Here is a 24,118-nt window from a genome sequence, read left to right on the forward strand (position 1 = left end):
GCTCGGTAGATGTTAGCTGGAGCGCTCGTAAGATGCTGACTAATTTATCTTGTTAAACATAGGTGTCCCTAAGAGGAGCCACCATCAGGGCCCTGAGGACATCTACTTAGATGACCTGAAGGCACTTGAGCCCGACGTAGCTGCGAGATACTTTCCCAAAAGGTTAGATTGGCGTCAACACTTTGAAGTAGCATCATGTGACAGGTTAGGGCGCCATGTCGAGTTTGGTTGAACCCAACTCTGTTTGATCCGCTTTTCACCATCTGATAGATGGGTCTCGGTCCGCTTGATGGTCTGTTTCATTTGAACTCAAACGCTACACTGATCAAATACACAGGCCAGTGTTAAAATGCCACCAAAAAGCATGCAGAAATAGCAAATATTTAAGAGAAAAGTGCTGTCTGTCAGACTTGCTACCTCCCTGTGTGTATGTGTGCAAGCACAACAACCCTTTAAAGCAGGGGTCACCGACGCGGTGCCCGCGGGCACCAGGTAGCCCGTAAGGACCAGATGAGTCGCCCGCTGGCCTGTTCTAAAAATAGCTCAAATAGCAGCACTTACCAGTGAGCTGCCTCTATTTTTTAAATTTTATTTATTTACTAGCAAGCTGGTCTCGCTTTGCTCGACATTTTTAATTCTAAGAGAGACAAAACTCAAATAGAATTTGAATATCCAAGAAAATATTTTAAAGACTTGGTCTTCACTTGTTTAAATAAATTCATTCATTTTTTTTTACTTTGCTTCTTATAACTTTCAGAAAGACAATTTTAGAGAAAAAATACAACCTTAAAAATGATTTTAGGATTTTTAAACACATATACCTTTTTACCTTTTAAATTCCTTCCTCTTCTTTCCTGACATTTTAAATCAATGTTCAAGTAAATTTATTTTTTTTATTGTAAAGAATAATAAATACATTTTTATTTAATTCTTAATTTTAGCTTCTGTTTTTTCGACAAAGAATATTTGTGAAATATTTCTTCAAACTTATTATGATTAAAATTCAAAAAAATGATTCTGGCAAATCTAGAAAATCTGTAGAATGAAATTTAAATCTTATTTCAAAGTCTTTTGAATTTCTTTTAAAATTTTTGTTCTGGAAAATCTAGAAGAAATAATGATTTGTCTTTGTTAGAAATATAACTTTGTCCAATTTGTTATATATTCTAACAAAGTGCAGATTGGATTTTAACCTATTTAAAACATGTCATCAAAATTCTAAAATTAATCTTAATCAGGAAAAATTACTAATGATGTTCCATAAATTCTTTTTTTAATTTTTTCAAAAAGATTCGAATTAGCTAGTTTTTCTCTTCTTTTTTTCGGTTGAATTTTGAATTTTAAAGAGTCGAAATTGAAAATAAACTATGTTTCAAAATGTAATTGTAATTTTTTCCGTGTTTTCTCCTCTTTTAAACCGTTCAATTAAGTGTAAATATCATTAATTATTAATAATAACATAGCGTTAAAGGTAAATTGAGCAAATTGGCTATTTCTGGCAATTTATCTAAGTGTGTATCAAACTGGTAGCCCTTCGCATTAATCACTACCCAAGAAGTAGCTCTTGGTTTCAAAAAGGTTGGTGACTCCTGCTTTAAAGTGTATTTTAGAAGCTTTTTTGAAGTAGATGTCTAAATTGTCAGGTTCAAACACTGATGACATCTATTAAACAGACAAGAAGCAAGGAATCATGCAGAGACGGAGTTAAATTTGGCTCAATGAGGAGAGACGTTTTTGGGCTGTGCTCTAGTTACAGATCCAAACTACGCTCTAAAGTCCAGCCCACGTGCTCCAGTATTTATTTGGGAGGTCCCTGGTTACATCACAGAAGCTGCTGCTGAAGGAGGTGGGGTAATTTCAGCAACCCCAGTTAGACACAATATATGATTATTCATGAAATGCAAATGTGCTGACACTCGTGATATCGCCCTGTCTCTGCTCTGTCTGCGTCACGGCACTCGATGTTCTGGACCAGTGGTTCTTAACCTTGTTGGAGGTACCGAACCCCACCAGTTTCATATGCGCATTCACCCAACCCTTCTTTAGTGAAAGATAACTTCAATGAACCTAACATTTTTTCAAATTCAAGACAAAGTTATATGTTTTTGGTAACACTTTAGTATGGGGAACATATTCTAAGTAACAAAGACTTAATTTAGAGTTATTTGGTTAGGGTTAGTGTTATAATAAGGCCATGCCGAATAAGGCATTAATAAGTACTTAATAATGACTAGTTAAGAGCCAATATGTTACTAATTTGCATGTTAATAAGCAACTAATTAATGGTGAATATGTTCCCCATACTAAAGTGTTACCATGTTGTTTTACTGGTGCACAAAATGAAGCGTGCATGAACATCACCTTGTTCAAACAACAAAACCAACACAGTGCATAAACTCACAACAAATTACACACCCGCAAATCAGTCTGACTTCTGCTGTTGCCGTAATACGCCGATAGGGAGAAGTATGTATTTACACGATGAGTCGGGTGTGTTTTGACCTCCGCCGAACCCCTGAGGCCGACTCACTGAACCCCTAGGGTTCCATCCAACCCAGGTTAAGAACCATTGTTCTGGACACAAACAACACTGATACGAGACGATGTCCCTTTGCACAGATAGAATAGTACAACTTCAGCACAATTGATAATAACTATAGCAACGGCCTTTAAGCATAAGAGTTGTGTGATAACTTACACATAATTATTCTAGCATTTAAGTCTAAATTGGCCCTATTGTGTGAATTTGAACCCCGCCTTCCGCCCGAATGCAGCTGAGATAGGCTGCAGCACCCCTCGCGACCCCGAAAGGGACAAGCAGTAGAAAATGGATGGATGGATGGATGGATGGATGGATGGATGTTGGTGAATATAACAAAATAAAAATATAGTCAACCTAGCACACCACATTTTTGTTTGAAATATTGAAGTTACGTCATGAATATGTCACAAAAGCTGGCCGTCCTGACTGACAGAATTGTGAATGCTCAGCGCACGGAGCCACAAAGGGTAAACGCAATCTCATTCTAGGCTCATTTGTTGCCGTCTGCTCTGTGCATCCGCAGTGAGGCCGAGGCGGCCGGTAAGCACTGGATGGACACAGAGATCCCGTCCGGTTCTCAGTCGCCGCAGTCGGTGGGAAGCGCTGCGGCAGACAGTGGGACTGAGTGTCTCTCGGACTCCGCCAGCGACCTCCCGGACGTCACTCTGTCGCTGTGTGGAGGCCTCACAGAGAACGCAGAAATCTCCAAAGGTACTCTTAAAAAGGCGTCTGTTAAAGATATATATCCTGAAAGGCCTACTGAAATGAATTTTTTTTTATTCAAACGGGAATAGCAGATCCATTCTATGTGTCATACTTGATCATTTTGCGATATTGCCATATTTTTGCTGAAAGGATTTAGTAGAGAACATCGACGATAAAGTTCGCAACTTTTGCTCGCTGATAAAAAAAAGCCTTGCCTGTAGCGGAAGTAGCGTGACGTCACAGGAGCTAGTATTCCTCACAATTCCCCGTTGTTTACAATGGAGCGAGAGAGATTCGGACCGAGAAAGTGACGATTACCCCATTAATTTGAGCGAGGATGAAAGATTCGTAGATGAGGAACGTTACAGTGAAGGACTTGAGAGGCAGTGATGGACGTATCTTTTTTCGCTCTGACCGTAACTTAGGTACAAGCTGGCTCATTGGATTCCACACTCTCTCCTTTTTCTATTGTGGATCACGGATTTGTATTTTAAACCACCTCAGATACTATATCCTCTTGAAAATGAGAGTCGAGCACGCGAAATGGACATTCACAGTGACTGAACATGTAAATACACGATTAATAATATTCAGCTCTGCGAAGCTAAAAAAATAGAAGCTAACCAACAACGTAGCCAACGTGATAGCATAGCAGTCTCAAATGCAGATAGAAACTAAATTTAAAAAAAACCCTGACTGGATGGATAGACAGAAGATCAAAAATACTATTGAACCATGAACATGTAAATACACGATTAATAATATTCAGCTTTTTGAAGCTAAAAAAAATAGAAGCTAACCTAGCTACATAGCCAACGTGATAGCATAGCAGTCTCAAATGCAGATAGAAACTAAATAAAAAAAAAACCCTGACTGGATGGATAGACAGAAAATCAAAAATACTATTAAGCCATGAACAGGTAAATACACGATTAATAATATTCAGCTTTTCGAAGCTAAAAAAATAGAAGCTAACCTAGCTACGTAGCCAACGTGATAGCATAGCAGTCTCAAATGCAGATAGAAACTAAATTTAAAAAAACCCTGACTGGATGGATAGACAGAAGATCAAAAATACTATTAAACCATGAACATGTAAATACACGATTAATAATATTCAGCTTGGCGAAGCTAAAAAAACAGAAGCTAACTTAGATGCGGCGGGCTTACTCACTGTAGTGCGTCTGCTATCCTGCTCAAAACACAACACAACCTCCTGGTGTTGGGGTTGCTGTAGTCCGCCGCTCCACCGATCGCACCTACAACTTTCTTATTTGCAGTCTCCATTGTCCATTAAACAAATTGCAAAAGATTCACCAACACAGATGTCCAGAATACTGTGGAATTTTGTCGAAGAAAACAGAGGTATTTGAATTGGGTCCAAACACTTCCCTTGACCTCGTGACGTCACGCGCATACGTCATCATACCGCGACGTTTTCAAGCGGAAGTTTCCTGGGAAGTTTAAAATTGCACTTTATAAGTTAACCCGGCCGTATTGGCATGTGTTGCAATGTTAAGATTTCATCATTGATATATAAACTATCAGACTGCGTGGTCGCTAGTAGTGGCTTTCAGTAGGCCCTGAAGTACACGTTACGGAGTAGCCACTGAAAACACATGTTAGAACTTTTGCTTCCTCTACTCTTCCTCTAAGGTTCTTTTTTTTTTTTGCAGAAAAGTTCATGGAGCATATCATTACCTACAATGAATTTGCTGAAAATCCTGCAATTATAGATAACCCCAACCTTGTTGTAAAGATAGGAAATAGGTAAGCATTTAAAAGAGCTAACATTGATGCGCACAACAGTTTATATGGTTGTCAACTCTTTTTGTGCACACAGATATTATAACTGGACTCTCGCTGCTCCCTTGATTCTGAGTCTACAAGCATTCCAGAAGAATTTACCAAAGGTAATTTAAATGTACTGTATATAATGATGGTAATCCCATATGTATTTTAAACATGCTTAGCAGAGTTACCATGAAGAAAGCCATGTCGAAAGCCACAATTCAATTGATTTATTTATTGCAGAGATGTTTAACAAATTACATTAAGGAACATCATGTGTAGTGTTTAATATTGGCAGAATACAATAAGAAAAATAATGAATACGGAAGTAAAAATAGAGAGCTGGACAAATAAGTGAATGATAAGTAATATTTTCATTGAATAACAAGGATACATGAATAATAACTACATAAAGTAAAAAACTGACACCAGACTATATAATAACTCAAACTGAAGTGAATCTAGGGTAAATTATGTCATACCTTGGTAGTTGATAAATAATAATTAATTCATTCATTCAGGAGTAAAATATATTAGACACTGTGGTTTATAATAAACGATTCAGCATCCAGGAATACATTATATTGTGCTAATAATACTGTGCTATTCATTACATAAAAAATTATGGAATTCAAAAATAAATCATATCAGACACTATGGTATTCATTTATTAATGTATGATGGAATTCAGGAATAAATGTCAGAAACTGTGGTACTTATTAAATAATGAGATAAAATAATTAATTCAGGAATACATCATAACAGATTGTTGTATTCATGAAAATACCACATAACAGAATCCTGAAATAAATGAAATAGGACCCTGTGGTACTCATTAAATAATAAGATAAAATAATAAAATCAGGAAAACTGCAGTTTTAATGTCCCTTGCCACATTGCGCTTTAAATATTGTGGATTCTTTTTTGTAAAACATATTGTAAACAATGTTGGCCTAATTTGAGCATTTTCAAGCATAAACATTAGCTAATTAAACAAAACATATTATTACTAAAGTAGAATTGACCAGAAGAGGAATCCAAACCAATTAGAGCACACTGTTCAGTATCATAGCCCCTGATTGGCTCAGCCTCAGGCAGCATTGCTATATTGAATTAAAAGGTGACTGAAGGGGGGGGTGGTTATTTCATATCTACCGGGCTCTCGTAAAGTTCAAAAACATATTTAAAAGGTTGTAGACACGTTTTTTTTTATGCTCTAGGTATTGAAATATTCGATTGATTCCCACTTTGCTGAAATTCCTTTATCGCAATCAGGCCCGGAACCAACTAACGGCGATAATCGAGGGACAGCTGCAAATGTTATCAAACACTGTAGTACTCATTAAATAATAAAATCATTAATTTAGTAAGAAATCATATCCGACACTGTGGTTCTCATTAGTTTATAAGATAAGATAATGAATTCAGGAATAAATGATATCAGACACTGTAATACTTGTTGAATAATAAGATACAAATAAATCATATCAGATCTTCCATGTACCTGGAGAACACGCTGTGCTTGTTTCTTTAAACATGTCAGTATGTTGTATGAGCTTCTTGCTTAAAGGGGACCTAATATGATGGTTTTTGTACTTATAAAACACTACCTTGTGGCTTCCATAGTATGTAATGGTGTTTCTTTGGTCAAAATGTGGTATAGATGATGTTTTACAGACCGTCTTTAAGCAGCTTTCTGTCCGTCTTTTGAGGATGCGCCGTTTTGTGGGCGGTCTTATTCACTTGGCTCCACTTCGACTGTGTCTTCTCCGCGTCATCCATGTTGTGGTTTTTACCCCTTCCATAGCGAGTCTACTGAGATATAAGTTAGAACCATATGCTGCTTCGTTTTAGAAATGGCAATAGCGGAGGACGCAGGTGCATGTACGAGCCAGTCTGCCCCACAACAAGAGGATAGACAAAAAGGAGCATAATATTGTGAGAGTCTAGTCCATAGCGGATCTAACATAATAGTGTGAGAGTCCAGTCCATAGTGGATCTAACATAATAGTGTGAGAGTCCAGTCCATAGTGGATCTAACATAATAGTGTGAGAGTCCAGTCCATAGTGGATCTAACATAATAGTGTGAGAGTCCAGTCCATAGTGGATCTAACATAATAGTGTGAGAGTCCAGTCCATAGTGGATCTAACATAATAGTGTGAGAGTCCAGTCCATAGTGGATCTAACATAATAGTGTGAGAGTCCAGTCCATAGTGGATGTAACATAATAGTGTGAGAGTCCAGTCCATAGTGGATCTAACATAGTAGTGTGAGAATCCAGTCCATAGTGGATCTAACATAATAGTGTGAGAGTCCAGTCCATAGTGGATCTAACATAATAGTGTGAGAGTCCAGTTCATAGTGGATCTAACATAATAGTGTGAGAGTCCAGTCCATAGTGGATCTAACATAATAGTGAGAGTCCAGTCCATAGTGGATCTAACATAATAGTGTGAGAGTCCAGTCCATAGTGGATCTAACATAATAGTGAGAGTCCAGTCCATAGTGGATCTAACATAATAGTGTGAGAGTCCAGTCCATAGTGGATCTAACATAATAGTGAGAGTCCAATCCATAGTGGATCTAACATAATAGTGAGAATCCAGTCCATAGTGGATCTAACATAATAGTGTGAGAGTCCAGTCCATAGTGGGGCCAGCAGGAGACCATCCTGAGTGGAGACAGGTCAGCAGCGCAGAGATGTCCCCAACCGATGCACAGACGAGTGGTCCACCCCGGGTCCCGACCCTGGACAGCCAGCGCTTCATCCGTGCCCCCCCTCCACAAAGGAGAGGGGGGCAGAGCAGAAAAGAAACGGCAGATCAACTGGTCTAAAAGGGGGTCTATTTAAAGGCTAGAGTATACAAATGAGTTTTAAGATGGGACTTAAATGCTTCTACTGAGGTAGCATCTCCAACTGTTACTGCTAGAACATTCCAGAGTACTGGAGTCCCAATAGAAAACGCTCTATAGCCCGCAGTCTTTTTTTGGGCTCTGGGAATCACTAATAAGCCGGAGTTCTTTGAAGGCAGATTTCTTGCCGGGACATATGGTACAATACACTCATCAAGATAGGATGGAGCTAGACCGAGTAGTATTTTAAACCAATACTTTAAACCACTCGGTAGTGTATTGATACACTAAACATTTTTAGTGTGCTCGCATAGAAATGTTTTACATGTAATTTATACTGCACAGGTTTTTGTGCTATTGCTCCTGTCATGTATGTAATGTTGCCTTGTATGCTGCAGGCTGCTGAGGAGGCCTGGATGAAAGAGAAAATGCCAAAGAAGTCAGGCCGCTGGTGGTTCTGGCGAAAAAGGGCGGACAGTGCAATCAAGCAGGTTGGTGCAGCATCGGTGATTTGTTTTGGAATAAATGGGTGTAAGAACACTGGTATTAGATCTGTTTGGTTCCCTCCTCTTTTGCAGTCTGAGACTAAGCTTGAAACCAAGGAGGAGTTGCATTTAGGGGAGGAAGGATCCTCCATTGCACAGGAGAATCTCACCTTATTGTAAGTACAAAACTTTTAAAAGATAAGTTTTGGATAAAGTGTGCGCATAATTGAAAATATTTCGACTGCTACTTTAAAGGATTAAGACCACCGACTCTTCCAGCGATGAGGAGGGCAAAGAGGTGAGTGCTGCGTCGTGTCAGGAGAGACTCCAGCTGAGTGATGGCCAGCAGCACGCCAGCACGCACACTTACAGGAAGTCACTGCGCCTCTCTTCGGCTCAGATAGTGAGTGCATTGATTTTTCTATTTTGTTCATTCATTATCAATCAGCATTTTAATGTAAGATGAAATTGAAGTAGTGGTACTGGGAATTTGAAAGCACATATCTCCATCTGCTGGTTGGATGTGGTACTGACACCATTAAAGCTTCCAGTACCTTTTCATGTCAAGTAGCAAATTATATTTTTGAAACCCATTTTAGTGCTTTTCTTATGTTTGCTAGGCTAGTCTGAAACTGAAGGAAGGTCCCAACGATGTGACATTCAGCATTACCACCCAGTACCAAGGCACATGCCGCTGCGAGGGCACCATCTACTTGTGGAACTGGGATGACAAAGTCATCATCTCCGACATTGACGGCACCATCACCAAGTGAGTCTGCGCCTGGAATGCTTCTTTCGTATTCCTCAAACTCGTTTGAGGGACCTATGATGTTTTTAATCTACTTGGCACTCTTCTTATTGGTCGACATCAGGGGTCCATTAGGTCAATCGCGAGCTACCGATTGATCGTGCACTGCAAAAAGTCAGTGTTCAAAAACAATAAAAAAATTAGGGGTATTTTATTTGAACTAAGCAAAAATATCTGCCAATAGAACAAGAAAATTTGGCTTGTCAATACTTTCCGAAACAAGTAAAATTAGCTAACTTCAATGAACCCAAAAATAGCTTAAAATAAGTATATTCTCACTAATAACACGTGCACTTTTCTTGGTAGAAAAAACAAAGAGACCTTTTTGCTCAATATGTTGACAAATATTCTTAGATTAAGTAAATGCTAGTGCCATTATCTTGACATAATGATATGCGCTCGGCATTACATTTCTTGAAACCAGCAAACTTATACTAAAAACTAATTTATTGTGCTTAATGGAAAGGCAACAAGGCAAGCGCTTGTTACTCTCGGGGTCTCCTAGCCGCTCAGGCAAATCATATGGTCTAAAAATGCATTTTTCCATGGATAACATGACATCATCGCGCCAAGTGCGTGCTCTTTCAGTCAATTAGTGCGCATATATACAGCCCGGCCCCCGGCCCAAAAATGTTTTATTGTCATTTTGAAGAATTAATCTGAATGTGCATGAACTATTTCTGTTCAAAATGGTTTGAAATGTTAAATGTTTAAATATTAACTTGTCAGTTTACTGTACTGTGCCAACTGTACTACTATATGAGTACGTATTTTCTATTGTTTCATTGAAAATAAAACAGCAAAGTCCATTTGGCTGTCATCTGTTTTAATTATGAGACACAATTGCGTCAAAGTCATGATTTTTTTTTTCATGCTTGAAATAAGAAATTATTACTTTAAAAAAGTAGTTTTATACTTGTGAGTGTTGATGACACAGCTTTGCAACACTTGATATTCTAGTTTCAAGCATGTTTTACTCAATATAGGTCAGGGGTCACCAGCGCGGTGCCCGCGGGCACCAGGTCGCCCGTAAGGACCAGATGAGTAGCCCGCCGGCCTGTTCTAAAAATAGCTCAAATAGCAGCACTTACCAGTGAGCTGCCTCTATTTTTTAAATTGTATTTATTTACTAGCAAGCTGGTCTCGCTTTGCCCGACATTTTTAATTCTAAGAGAGACAAAACTCAAATAGAATTTGAAAATCCAAGAAAATATTTTAAAGACTTGGTCTTCACTTGTTTAAATAAATTCTTTTTTTTTTTTACTTTGCTTCTTATAACTTTCAGAAAGACAATTTTAGAGAAAAAAATACAACCTTAAAAATGATTTTAGGATTTTTAAACACATATACCTTTTTACCTTTTAAATTCCTTCCTCTTCTTTCCTGAAAATTTAAATCAATGTTCAAGTACATTTTTTTTTTATTGTAAAGAATAATACATAAATTTAAATTTAATTCTTCATTTTAGCTTCTGTTTTTTCGACGAAGAATATTTGTGAAATATTTCTTCAAACTTATTATGATTAAAATTCAAAAAAATTATTCTGGGCAAAATCTAGAAAATCTGTAGAATCAAATTTAAATCTTATTTCAAAGTCTTTTGAATTTCTTTTAAAATTTTTGTTCTGGAAAATCTAGAAGAAATAATGATTTGTCTTTGTTAGAAATATAGCTTGGTCCAATTTGTTATATATTCTAACAAAGTGTAGATTGGATTTTAACCTATTTAAAACATGTCATCAAAATTCTAAAATGAATCTTAATCAGGAAAAATTACTAATGATGTTCCATAAATTCTTTTTTTAAGTTTCTCTTCTTTTTTTTGGTTGAATTTTGAATTTTAAAGAGTCGAAATTGAAGATAAACTTAGTTTCAAAATGTAACTGTCATTTTTGTCGTATTTTCTCCTCTTTTAAACCGTTCAATTAAGTGTAAATATCATTAATTATTAATAATAACATAGAGTTAAAGGTAAATTGAGCAAATTGGCTATTTCTGGCAATTTATTTAAGTGTGTATCAAACTGGTAGCCCTTCGCATTAATCACTACCCAAGAAGTAGCTCTTGCTTTCAAAAAGGTTGGTGACCCCTGGACTAGACGTATAAGATTTCATGGGATTTAGCGATTAGGAGTGACAGATTGTTTGGTAAACGTATAGCATGTTCTATATGTTATAGTTATTTGAATGACTCTTACCATAATATGTTACGTTAACATACCAGTTGGTTATTTATGCCTCATATAACGTACACTTATTCAGCCTGTTGTTCACTATTCTTTAGACATTTTAAATTGCCTTTCAAATGTCTATTCTTGGTGTTGGCTTTTATCAAATACATTTCCCCAAAAAATGCGACATATATGTTTTTTTCCTTCTTTATTATGCATTTTCGGCAGGTGCGATTTATACTCCGGTGCGATTTATACTCCGAAAAATACGGTAATCTAAACTAATCTTATCTAAAGACATTCGAGCAGGCGGGAGCACAGAAAAAAATGAGAAGCAATAACACCGGAGGCTGCAGTTTTATAGCCTAAAGCAGAGGAGGAGAAGGCTGGCTGGCTGACAGCACATAGGCTTACTAGAAATGTCTAAATAAGTATGTCCACCACACTTAAAAAAAACTACAAAACATGGTGGTCAGAAGCTTCCAAAATTGTGTCCAAGCTCACGCCCAAATGCATTTACCTTCTGATTTAACACTAATAGGCAACATTGTAACAACATTTATAAGTGAGAAAAGTGTAAAATCATCATAGGTCCTCTTTAAGTCACACGTTATGACAGGAAAAATCTCCTGCAAAGTTTGTTTAATGAGGGAATGAAGCTATCAGCCTGTGACAAGCCCACACGTGGATCTAAAACTGGGCTTCCTTATGAGTTGTATTCTTGGTAAAGCCAATGAAGTGCAGAAGCACTACATACTGTATGTATAAAACAGATCACTTCTTCTTTCTTAATTGCCTCCTACGTCTTTCTCAAAATAGCAGATGTTTTCTCCTTCCATTATCATTTCTATTTGTGCTGTGCCATTTAATTAGCTTACGGCTAACTCCTGTCACTGCTGACATGCAATTGAAGTCTACTTCCTTCCCTCAAAAGCTCGCCCGGCGAGGCGCCTAGGTGGTCCACATCAAAACCAGTTAAAATGATCGCGCCTTATTATCTCCGCGACCCCGCAGGAGTCCTGTGACATGTGGCTTTTTTGGCGTAGCGGCAAGAAGAACTACAGGGGCTATAATGAGCTCATTTACATTTGTGTATTGAAGCCCACATAACACTTCCTGCATGCTGCTAATGCTTCTTTTTACAGGATAACGTTCTGTCCTGTTCTATCTATCATGCGGTGACATGACGGCGGCTTCATTTTTGTGTTTCTCGCTGCTTCCAGGTCTGATGTGTTTGGACAGATCTTGCCGCAGTTAGGGAAAGACTGGACGCACCAGGGAATTGCCAAGCTCTACCACTCAGTAGCCGAGTAAGCGCAACACAACAACACTGATTGATGACAGGGAGGTAGTGTTGATTCCCTGTAATCTACACCGCAGGGTTTGCCTCTACCATCACCAGCATGTGTGCGCCTAACAGGCTTCAGTGCCTACATTTTCACTGAATATACAGGACTGTCTCAGAAAATTAGAATATTGTGATAAAGTCCTTTATTTTCTGTAATGCAATTAAAAACATGGAAATGTCATACATTCTGGATTCATTACACATCAACTGATCTATTGCAAGCCTTTTATTATTTTAATATTGCTGATTATAGCATACAGCTGAAGAAAACTCAAAAATCCCATCTCAAAAAATTTGAATATTTCCTCAGACCAATTAAAAAAAAAAAGATTTATAACAGCAAAATAAAATCAAACATTTGAAAATGTCAATTAATTCACTCAGTACTTGGTTGGGAATCCTTTTGCACGGATTACTGCACCAATGCGGCGTGGCATGGAGGCAATCAGCCTGTGGCATTGCTGAGGTGTTATGGATGCCCAGGATGCTTCAATAGCAGCCTTTAGCTCATTTGCATTATTGTCTTTCAGCTTCTTCTTCACAATACCCCACAAATTCTCTATGGGGTTCAGGTCAGGGGAGTTGGCAGGCCAATGGAGGACAGTAATGCCATGGTCAGTACACCAGTTACTGGTGGTTTTGGCACTTAAGGCAGGTGCCAGATGATGCTGGAAAATGAAATCATCATCTCCATAGAGCTTTTCAACAGATGGAAGCATGTAGTGCTCTAAAATCTCTTGGTACACAGCTGCATTGACTCTGGACTTGATGAAACACAGTGGACCAAAACACCAGCAGCTGACATGGCTCCCCAAACCACTGCTGACTGTGGGAACTTCACACTGGATTTCAAGCAACTTGGATTTTGCTCCTCTCCAGCCTTCCTCCATACTCTAGCACCTTGACTTCCAAATGAAATACAAAACTTGCTTTCATCTGAAAACAGGACTCTGGACCACTCTGCAACTGTCCAGTGCTTCTTTTCCATAGCCCAAGTCAGACGCTTCTAGAGATTGTAGAGCACTACAGCCTTCCATCTGTTGAAAAGCTCTATGGAGATGATGATTTCATTTTCCAGCATGATCTGGCACCTGCCTACAGTGCCAAAACCCCCAATAACTGGTGTACTGACCATGGCATTACTGTCCTCCATTGGCCTGCCAACTCCCCTGACCTGAACCCCATAGAGAAATTGTGGGGTATTGTGAAGAAGAAGCTGAAAGACAATAATGCAAATGAGCTAAAGGCTGCTATTGAAGCATCCTGGGCATCCATAACACCTCAGCAATGCCACAGGCTGATTGCCTCCATGCCACGCCGCATTGGTGCAGTAATCTGTGCAAAAGGATTCCCAACCAAGTACTGAGTGAATTAATTGACATTTTCAAATGTTTGATTTTATTTTGCTGTTATAAATCTTTTTTTTTTACTTGGTCTAAGGAAATATTCTAATTTTTTGAAATAGGATTTTTGAGTTTTCTTAAGCTGTATGCCATAATCAGCAATATTAAAATAATGAAAGGCTTGCAATATTTCAGTTGATGTGTAATGAATCCAGAATGTATGACATTTCCATGTTTTTAGTTGCATTACAGAAAATAAAGAACTTTATCACAATATTCTAATTTTCTGAGACAGTCCTGTAGATCTAAAAGGACCTCAGTGTATAATAATGAAGATGTATCTTTTGGTAAAACAGTCATTTCACTTTGTGTCTTTATATAGCTGATCTAATTAGCGTGCTATTCTGAGTGCTGTCTCGCTCTACTCTGCGGCAGGAACGGCTATAAGTTCCTGTACTGCTCAGCGCGCGCCATTGGCATGGCGGACATGACCAGGGGCTACCTGCAGTGGGTCAACGACGGCGGCACCATCCTTCCGCGGGGTCCTCTCATGTTGTCTCCCAGCAGCCTATTCTCCGCCTTCCACAGGTAAACAAAACAGCAATAATGCTGTTTATCGGCTTCAAAAATTTCCTTTCGGCCCAGCTGTTATCCGCTTGGTCAAGCCCCTGCTCCCGGTCAGCCTGAGACTTGAATCTGGGTTGTTCGAATTAAAAGTGTAGCGTGCTTATGAGCTAAAAGCTAAAATGTGCTCATGCTGTGGTGAAAACGGGAAAAGGAATACATGTCGGGGAAAATGTGGAAATGCAAATTTCAGCAAAAGTGACTGGCTGGCTAACTTTTCAAAACCTGGTTAAAGCCTGTCGATTGTAAACACAGAGAGGAGTTTTGCAGCATGTGCATTTAGACCTCCAAACTTTGCTCAATGGGCATCAATGCAATGAAATCACACACGTTATCGGCAAATCACGAGTTGGTGATTCAAGGCAGGCAGCAGATAACAATGCCACATTTCTTTAGCATGACCAACAAAACAACTTCTGCTGTCAGCTGCTTCTACCACTACATAAAACAAATCCTCCAGTTCAACATAGGCTTGCAAGGGGGTGGAAAGTTTCTGGAAATTTACCACGGGAAGTTAAGCTCGGGAAGTTTGGAAATTTTGACCATTTTTTGATCATTCAAAGTTGGACACTGTCCATCTTATTCTGTAGAATAAGATGAGAAGCTTGTGAAAGACTAATGCAATGCCACACACAGATATAAATAGTCAGCTAAACAATTGGAGTAGTCTTTAAAAATATGTTACTGATGGACAAATGAATAGAAATAGGCTAGATGAATAAATGAACAGTCAATCAGCAAGCTAAATCAAACTATAAGCTACATTCTTGTATGACAACAGAATGGCTAGCAGAACAGAAGGCAGAGGAAACTACACCTTTTGATTTAGTATTTGCTAGTTGAACTTTACACATCACCAAAAAGGTAAATTCGGATCGCTTAAGTTGTTAGCATAAATGAATGGGATTTATCATAGAAAATTAGCATCACGGCTAACGGAGAAATATTTTTGGTTCATTATGAGACTGTGGTGGTACATAAACCTAGCTAGCTAGAGATATTGGCCCCAAAATCATTGAACAAGTACAGGAACAGCTAGCTAGCTTGAGTGTAAGTCTGCTGGAGTAGTCTACAGTAATACAGTAACAAGCAATTACACCTCTATTACACTTAAATACCATAGATCAAATATATTTACCCCATCAACACTTACCTGACTAGATGAAGTCCTTGGGCTCAAATACTAGTGTGGCCTCAATAGCCCTGCTATAGTGTCTAGCATGCTGGGAAATATCTGTGCATGTGATGGAGGAATGCACAGTGCAGGGTTGAAATTCTACTGAATTTGCATTAAATCAGGTTGTTTCAGCTAATAATCATGCTGCAAGATCTAGCATGTTGCATTCAATGTTTATTCCCGTTAATTCCCGTGGAAAGTTTCCAACTTTGAATATTTCCGGAATTTTGCAACCCTCGTAATGAATAACTGTCATTAAATACTTTTTTAAAGTAATTTTCCTAACAATGGTTACAAATGCACAATGTTGATCTAAAAGCAGCTCTATATTATAGAGTACTTTCACTTTAATTACACTGGACTGCAGCGGGCGTTGTCTGTTATATTTACCGCTGTGTGCAGCCGTCTTGCTGCGTAACCACAGCAACGTCTTACAGTTCCCGCCAACTACCCCGCCGCATCTGTCATAATATTCAGTTCAGGATTTTGGAATGGATGCTTTTCTCCGTGCATCATGCATGTCTGCTGGAAAACAAAGTCTTGTAAAGTCACCGTGCCCAAAATGACGCCCACGCTATAACCAAGCTGTCCGTTTGCCCCAGGGAGGTCATCGAGAAGAAACCGGAGATCTTCAAGATCGAATGCCTCACTGACATCAAGAACCTGTTCCAGCACAACAAGCAGCCCTTCTATGCTGCCTTCGGGAATAGAGCTAACGTGAGTTAAACGCTGGTTTTGAAGATGTCAGAGAATGCTTCTCCTCCGCAGACATAAACACATGAAGTCAGCTCTCATGTGACCTCATCGGGCCGGGAACATCTTCACCAAGCGAATGACTGCGTGTCTACAACACTCGTCCTGGAACACTGACACGCTTCGAAAACATCCAGTCTGAGGTGTCATCGTTATGACGATACATGGAAACTTTTAGCTAGTGTTTCCTAATCAGTTACATAATTCATTATGAGCTCTGCTTAGATGCTTTCAATGTAATAGTTTGCTTTTGTTTGAATCGCACGTTTAAAATTCAACATGTCTGAAAAGAAGTCGAAAGAAGCAGAGTATTTATTACTACCCCTTTTCCACCTCCCAGCAATTACAGATGGTTTGTTCACTTCCTGTCTTTAACAAATACAAGGTAACCAGTGTTTCCCATAAACTGCCAAGATACCTGTGGCGGTGGGGGCGTGGCTATGGGCGTGGTCACCCTGACATCATCGATTAATTTGCATAATTTACTACAATGATATGATTTTCTCTAAAAAGGCTAAAAAAATGTATACTTACTAATTAATAATAACAGTTTTGTTTTAAACATCCATCCATCCATCCATTTTACAATATAATTACAACACTTTATGTACATATTTATATACAGATTTGAACAATATGTTATTCACTGAAATATATTTATTAATTGTGGTTCTTACAAAAAATATATCTTATAAAATATAAAAGCTAAAATGTCTCAGAAAGCTCTGCCCCTTTAATTAGTGCATACTAAATAATTTAACTTTAGCCTACTACAACCATATTATTTACCAGCAACATAAAGTGAAACAGAGGCAGAGGTGTCCTGCCACAGTCAGTAACAAATAAACAGAAAACAGTAGTGGTCAAATACAAATAAGGCAACAAGAGAAGTATCCTACACTTCTCTTTTGTAAAGTAAATGTGAACAGCCTATATGGGCATCTACATCAACTATATGATTTGCCTGAGAAGCTGGACAGGACAAAAAAAAAAAAAACATTAGAAAAAAAAAATACAAAAAAATAAACTACAAATCTATTTGTGGCAGACGTAATTCTTTCGTGGCGGGCCACCACAAATAAATGAATATGTGGGAAACACTGGTAACCGTTTTTTTCTAATAGGGAAAGAAAAGTGTCTTTACACTGTGCTCTACAGGATAAAAACAGTATTAAATGCATCATGGATCATATAATGCAGTGTTTTTCAACCACTGTGCCGCGGCACACTATTGTGCCGCGGCACACTATTGGGCCGTGAGATACAGTCTGGTGTGCCATGGGAGATTATCTAATTTCACCTATTTGGGTTAAAAATATTTTTTGCAAAGCAGTAATTATAGTCTGCAAATGATGTGTTGTTGTTGAGTGTCGGTGCTGTCTAGAGCTCGGCAGAGTAACCGTGAAATACTCTTCCATATCAGTAGGTGGCAGCAGGTAGCTAATTGCTTTGTAGATGTTGGAAACAGTGGGAGCCAGCGTGCAGGTAAAAAGGTGTCTAATGCTTAAACCATAAATAAACAAAAGGTGAGTGCACCTAAGAAAAGGCTTTGAAGCTTAGGGAAGGGTATGCAGACCAAAACTAAAACTGAACTGGCTACAAAGTAAACAAAAACAGAATGCTGGACGACAGCAAAGACTTACTGTGGAGCAAATACAAAGTACATCCAGACATGACATGACAATCAACAATGTCCCCACAAAGAAAGATGAAAACAACTGAAATATTCTTGATTGCTAAAACAAAGTAGATGCAGGGAAATATCGTTTAAAAGAAGACATGAAACTGCTACAGGAAAATACCAAAAAAAGAGAAAAAGCCACCAAAATAAGAGCGCAAGACAAGAAGTAAAACACTACACACAGGAAAACAGCAAAAAAGTCCAAATAAGTCAGGGTGTGATGTGACAGGTGGTGACAGTACCCCTACTTTGAGACAAGAGCTATAGTGATGCATGCTTGGTTATACTTTAAAGTCATATCCAACAATTGCAACGACGACTCTTTACTGTCAACTGAGTTTCGTTTTTTTAATGATGTCTGCTGTTGGTGTGCCTCCGCATTTTTTCAACTCAAAAAATGTGCCTTGGCTCAAAAAAGGTTGAAAAACACTGATATAATGGACCCTGGGGATATAACTTAAAATGTTATAAAAAGCTCTAAACAGTGCATCCGTTAAGTAATCGCAGCTCTTCACTTTTTCCACATTTTGTTACGTGTTGTTTTGTTTGCCTGACTCCAAAATGAAATGCATACATTTTTGTCCTTAAAATTATACAGACAATACCCCATAATGACAATGCCAATTTTGAAACATTTTTGAAAATAAACTAAAAACATCACATGTTCCTAACCAAGTATTCACAGCCTTTGCTCAATACTTTGCTGATGCATCTTTGGAAGCAATTACAGCCTCAAGTATGTTTGAATACAAGTTAAGTTAAAGTACCAAAGATTGTCACACACACACTAGGTGTGGTGAACATTGTCCTCTTCATTTGACCCATCACCCTTGTTCACCCCCTGGGAGGTGAGCATACTTGCCAACCCTCTCAATTTTTCCGGTAGACTCCTGAATTTCAGTGCCCCTCCTGAAAATCTCCCGGGGCAACCATTCTCCCGAATTTCTCCCGATTTTCACCCGGACAACAATATTGGGGGCGTGCCGTGATGGCACTGCCTTTAGCGTCCTCTACAACCTGTCGTCGCTTCCGCTATTTTACCATACAAACAGCGTGCCGGCCCAGCCACATGTTGTATGAGGCTTCTACAGACACGTAAGTGACGGCAAGGCATACTTGGTCAACAGCCACACAGGTCACACTGAGGGTGGGCGTATAAACAACTTTAACACTGTTACAAATATGCGCCACACTGTGAACCCACACCAAACAAGAATGACAAACACATTTCGGGAGAACATCTGCACCGTAACACAACAGAACAAATACCCAGAATCCCTACTTTCGGGCTAGAATATACACCCCCGCTACCACCAAACCCCAGCAGCATTGCCGTGCCCGGGAATCATTTTTGGTGATTTAACCCCCAATTCCAACCCTTGATGCTGAGTGCCAAGCAGGGAGGTAATGGCTCCCATTTGTATAGTCTTTGGTTTGACTCGGCCGGGGTTTGAACTCACAACCTAGGCCACTGAGTAGGTCAATACAATGCCACAAGCTTGATTCTGTATGTAGTGTGAATGGTTGTTTCTCTGTATGTGCCCTACGGTTGGCTGGCAACCAATCTAGGGTGTACCGTATTTTTCGGACTATAAGTTGCAGTTTTTTTCATAGTTTGGCCGGGGGTGCGACTTATACTCAGGAGCGACTTATGTGTGAAATGATGAACACATTAGCGTAAAATATCAAATAATAATAATTATCTCATTCACGTAAGAGACTAGACGTATAAGATTTCATGGGATTTAGTGATTAGGAGTGACAGATTGTTTGGTAAACGTATAGCATGTTCAATATGTTATAGTTATTTGAATGACTCTTACCATAATATGTTACGTTAACATAGCAGTTGGTTATTTATGCCTCATATAACGTACACTTATTCAGCCTGTTGTTCACTATTCTTTAGACATTTTAAATTGCCTTTCAAATGTCTATTCTTGGTGTTGGCTTTTATCAAATACATTTCCCCCCAAAAATGCGACTTATACTCCAGTGCGACTTATATATGTTTTTTTCCTTCTTTATTATGCATTTTTGGCCGGTGCGACTTATACTCCGGAGCGACTTATACTCTGAAAAATACGGTACTCCGCCTCTCACCCGAAGTCAGCTGGAAAAGGCTGCAGCATACCCGCAACCAATGTTCCCTCTAAGGTGCGCGCCTGTGCAATTGCGCACTGCTCAAGCGTCCTCTGCGCACAGCAAATCTATGCCACGCACAAAATCAAATAAAAAAATAAGCGCATAACAATTTTCGACACGGACACGACAGAGAAAACAGTTTTCGTCATCATTGTTCAAATATTGTAACGTCTGTCGAGACGCTTTGAGGACATGAATTCCATCCATCACTTTACTGAGCAAAACTCTTTATTGTCGGCCATAAACACATCACCAAAACATTAGTAAAAAAAAATGATATCTAGCAAAAGTGGTCATTTTCTGCAGTACAAACCAGACCAAAAGCAACTTTGTTATATCAACAGCAGCCGCTCGCTCTTTCTCACTTGCGCCAACACATGCACATATGGCACTTAGCCAGTGATGCGTTTACAGCCACACAAAAAGTCGGACAACTCCAACACCACACATAAAGTGTCATTCCAGGTCGTTACACTATGATTTACCAATCAAATGTGTGCTTATTCTAGTGTCATTTATTAGGAATCTTCATTTATAAATATTAATCATGAAATGCTGTTAGTATATTAAATAAATACTAATACAAATATATTTTTTAAAAGCAGGAAGTTGCAGGAATGTACACATGATCCCCTGCTTACATCTCATTGTGCAACATGTGAATGTTTTACTGGGAACTAAATGCAATGTCTGAAAGGGCTACAAATTATTTCCAAAGCAGGACCTCCACCCAGACAAACAATACAAGTACACAGTTCATGAAAAACTATATTTGTTGTTATTGTCATTGTAAGTGGGCCTAAACACTTATATTAGAAATGGAAATGACTGCTGTCATTTGATTATAATAATAAGAGAATGTTGTCTGTGTATCTGTGTTGGCCCTGCGATGAGGTGGGGACTGTCCAGGGTGCCCGAATACAGCTGAGATAGGCTCCAGCACCCCATGCGACCCTGAAAGGGACAAGCGGTAGAAAATGGATGGATGGATGGAGATGTAAGTTGTTATTTAGTCAGGTTTGGGACAGGTGTGCTGCTGGTGTAGCCACAGTGTGCACGTCTGATGTTGCTCACATGGCCTCCACTCAATGCTCACGGACTTTTTGCCTTTGCTCACACACATGAACAATTAGAGGGAACATTGCCCGCAACCCTAATAAGGATAAGTGGTATAGAAATGGATGGATGAATAGATGGAATTCAGTCGGTACCTATAAAAGTATCAAATTCGGCCCCCCATCCCTACTTGTGATATTTGAAATGTAAGCTACTGCCATCTTGTAGAACTAATAAACACTACCTCATGAGTTTGTCTACAGCCACAGCTGTTAATGTTTTACAGCGGTTATTTGTGCTTGTTGGCCCCGCACCATAAGAAACAGTGGTTAGTTGAATAAAGGCAATATTATTTGAGTGGGAAAACATACCTAAGTCTTGTTTTGTGTGTGTGTAGGATGTGTTTGCGTACAAGGAGGTGGGAGTTCCTGTCTGCAGGATTTTCACAGTCAACCCAAAGGGAGAGCTGATCCAGGAGCAGACCAAGGGCAACAAGTCCTCGTACGTACACATGCCATTCACTAGGGGTGTAACGGTACACACAAATTTCGGTTCGGTACGTACCTCAGTTTAGAGGTCACGGATCGGTTCATTTTCGGCACAGTAAGAAAACAACAAAATATAAATTTTTGGTTTATTTATTTACCAAATTTGCAAAATCTTCCACCAAAAATATTTTTCTTAGTGGAATATTTGATTTGAAGTAATGGGAACCTTGGATAGGTCAATAATTCGTAATAACATTGATTTTGATTCAATATTATGTTTTGAGTAGGGATGTCCAATAATGGCTTTTTGCCGATATCCGATATGCCGATATTGTCCAACTCTTTAATTACCGATACCGATATCAACCAATACCGATATATACAGTCGTGGAATTAACACATTATTATGCCTAATTTGGACAACCAGGTATGGTGAAGACAAGGTACTTTTTAAAAAAATTAATACAATAAAATAAGATAAATAAATTAAAAACATTTTCTTGAATAAAAAAGAAAGTAAAACAATATAAAAACAGTTACATAGAAACTAGTAATTAATGAAAGTTTGTAAAATTAACTGTTAAAGGTTAGTACTATTAGTGGAGCAGCAGCACGCACAATCATGTGTGCTTACGGACTGTATCCCTTGCAGACTGTATTGATATATATTGATATATAATGTAGGAAGCAGAATATTAATAACAGAAAGAAACAACCCTTTTGTTTGAATGGGGGAGGGAGGTTTTTTGGCTTGGTGCACTAATTGTAAGTGTATCTTGTGTTTTTTATGTGGATTTAATAAAAACCAAAAATAAAAATAAAAACCAAAAAAAAACAACCCCGATACTGATAATAAAAAAAACCATACCGATAATTTCCGATATTACGTTTTAACACATTTATCGGCCAATAATATCGGCAGACCGATATTATCGGACATCTCTAGTTTTGAGCAATGACAGTTTGAAAGGAAAAAAAAACAGCTTTGTTTTATTAGTCAACATTGCAACTTTTTCTAAATGACATTTAACCTTTAAGCTTTTTTATTTCACTTTTGTTTATTTGAATAGTATTTTAAGAATGTGCCGTGGGCCTTTAAAACATTAGCTGTGGGCCGCAAATGGCCTCCGGGGCACACTTTTGACACCCCTGCTATAGATAATAAGAAATTAAATGTGATAAATCTATGGATAAAAAGCAGAGCCTGGCATGCGTGTTTATCATAACTCTCTCTCTCTCTCTCTCTCTGCCCCTCCCTCACCAATGCTGCTGTTTGTTTTGTTTTTAACCCCTTCTTAACCCTGAACGTACATTGAAAATACACGCAACCCTAACTCAAAATGCCGGACATTTGAGGCATTTAAGAAAGTCCGCCCTGACAGCTCCACAAAAGAGGACATGTCCGGTGAAAAGAGGACGTATGTCAGTCTATCCTAGCCCGTTAGCTGCTAGCGTGCTGTGTGTTGTGCCTCGGTGTGCATTGTTTACACAACGTGTGTTACGCTACTTAATATGTCCGTGTGGAAACTCGTTCGGTACACCTCCGAACTGAACCGGAACCCCCGTACCGTAACGGTTCAATACAAATACACGTACCGTTACACCCCTACCATTCACACATCAAAAGTTCCTTTTTGACTTTCTTTTTTTAGGAATGAGTAGTTTTTATGGTGTGTAGTTACAAACTAAACGGGCCGCTGCGGTCTCTCTGCTCGCCAGTTACAGCAGGCTGAGCGAGCTGGTGGAGCACGTGTTCCCGCTCCTAAGCAAGGAGCAGAACGAGGCCTTCCTCATGCCCGAGTACAGCTCTTTCTGCTTCTGGAGGCAGCCCATACCAGCCATCAACGCCGATGACCTCCTCTGATCCCTGCAGGCCATCAGGTACACGCTGAGGAAAGAATGACAGAACAGACCGCCGTCTTTCATCACTTTATGACAACTTTGTGACTCCTCTCTTCAGCACCACCACAGCAACACACTTAAGAGGATCCCATCTTTTTTTTACAGGACTTAACTGTAAACGTGAAAGACAAAAGAGGCACCTGTGGTTTGCTGTGCATGCCGAGAGTAATAGTTAGCTCAATAACGCTAGGGGAAAGATAGGCGTTTGCTTGTTTTTTCCCGTGCCTTCAAGCACTCGTGGACTT

At 38.9% G+C, this 24,118-nt stretch overlaps 1 protein-coding gene across 4 annotated transcripts in view; it reads left to right on the forward strand.

The window, feature by feature from the left end:
* Positions 1–24,118, forward strand: part of lpin2 (lipin 2) — a 58,676-nt gene that overhangs the window by 34,077 nt on the left and 481 nt on the right. For 2 of the 4 annotated variants that reach the window (XM_062023758.1, XM_062023761.1), the window contains exons 8-20: positions 63–162; positions 3,066–3,253; positions 4,924–5,017; positions 5,091–5,160; positions 8,292–8,384; positions 8,472–8,554; positions 8,634–8,781; positions 8,999–9,147; positions 12,580–12,666; positions 14,483–14,635; positions 16,451–16,565; positions 21,881–21,984; positions 23,691–24,118. The exon at positions 23,691–24,118 is cut by the window's right edge and continues 481 nt beyond it. In XM_062023758.1, coding sequence (XP_061879742.1) covers positions 63–162; positions 3,066–3,253; positions 4,924–5,017; positions 5,091–5,160; positions 8,292–8,384; positions 8,472–8,554; positions 8,634–8,781; positions 8,999–9,147; positions 12,580–12,666; positions 14,483–14,635; positions 16,451–16,565; positions 21,881–21,984; positions 23,691–23,835 — 1,529 coding nt within the window. In that variant the 3' untranslated portion in view covers positions 23,836–24,118. The remainder of the gene's footprint in view (positions 1–62; positions 163–3,065; positions 3,254–4,923; positions 5,018–5,090; positions 5,161–8,291; positions 8,385–8,471; positions 8,555–8,633; positions 8,782–8,998; positions 9,148–12,579; positions 12,667–14,482; positions 14,636–16,450; positions 16,566–21,880; positions 21,985–23,690) is intronic. The other 2 variants (XM_062023760.1, XM_062023762.1) reach the window with 2 other exon arrangements.

Source organism: Entelurus aequoreus, linkage group LG16, assembly GCF_033978785.1.
Source record: "Entelurus aequoreus isolate RoL-2023_Sb linkage group LG16, RoL_Eaeq_v1.1, whole genome shotgun sequence".
NCBI lineage: Eukaryota > Metazoa > Chordata > Actinopteri > Syngnathiformes > Syngnathidae > Entelurus > Entelurus aequoreus.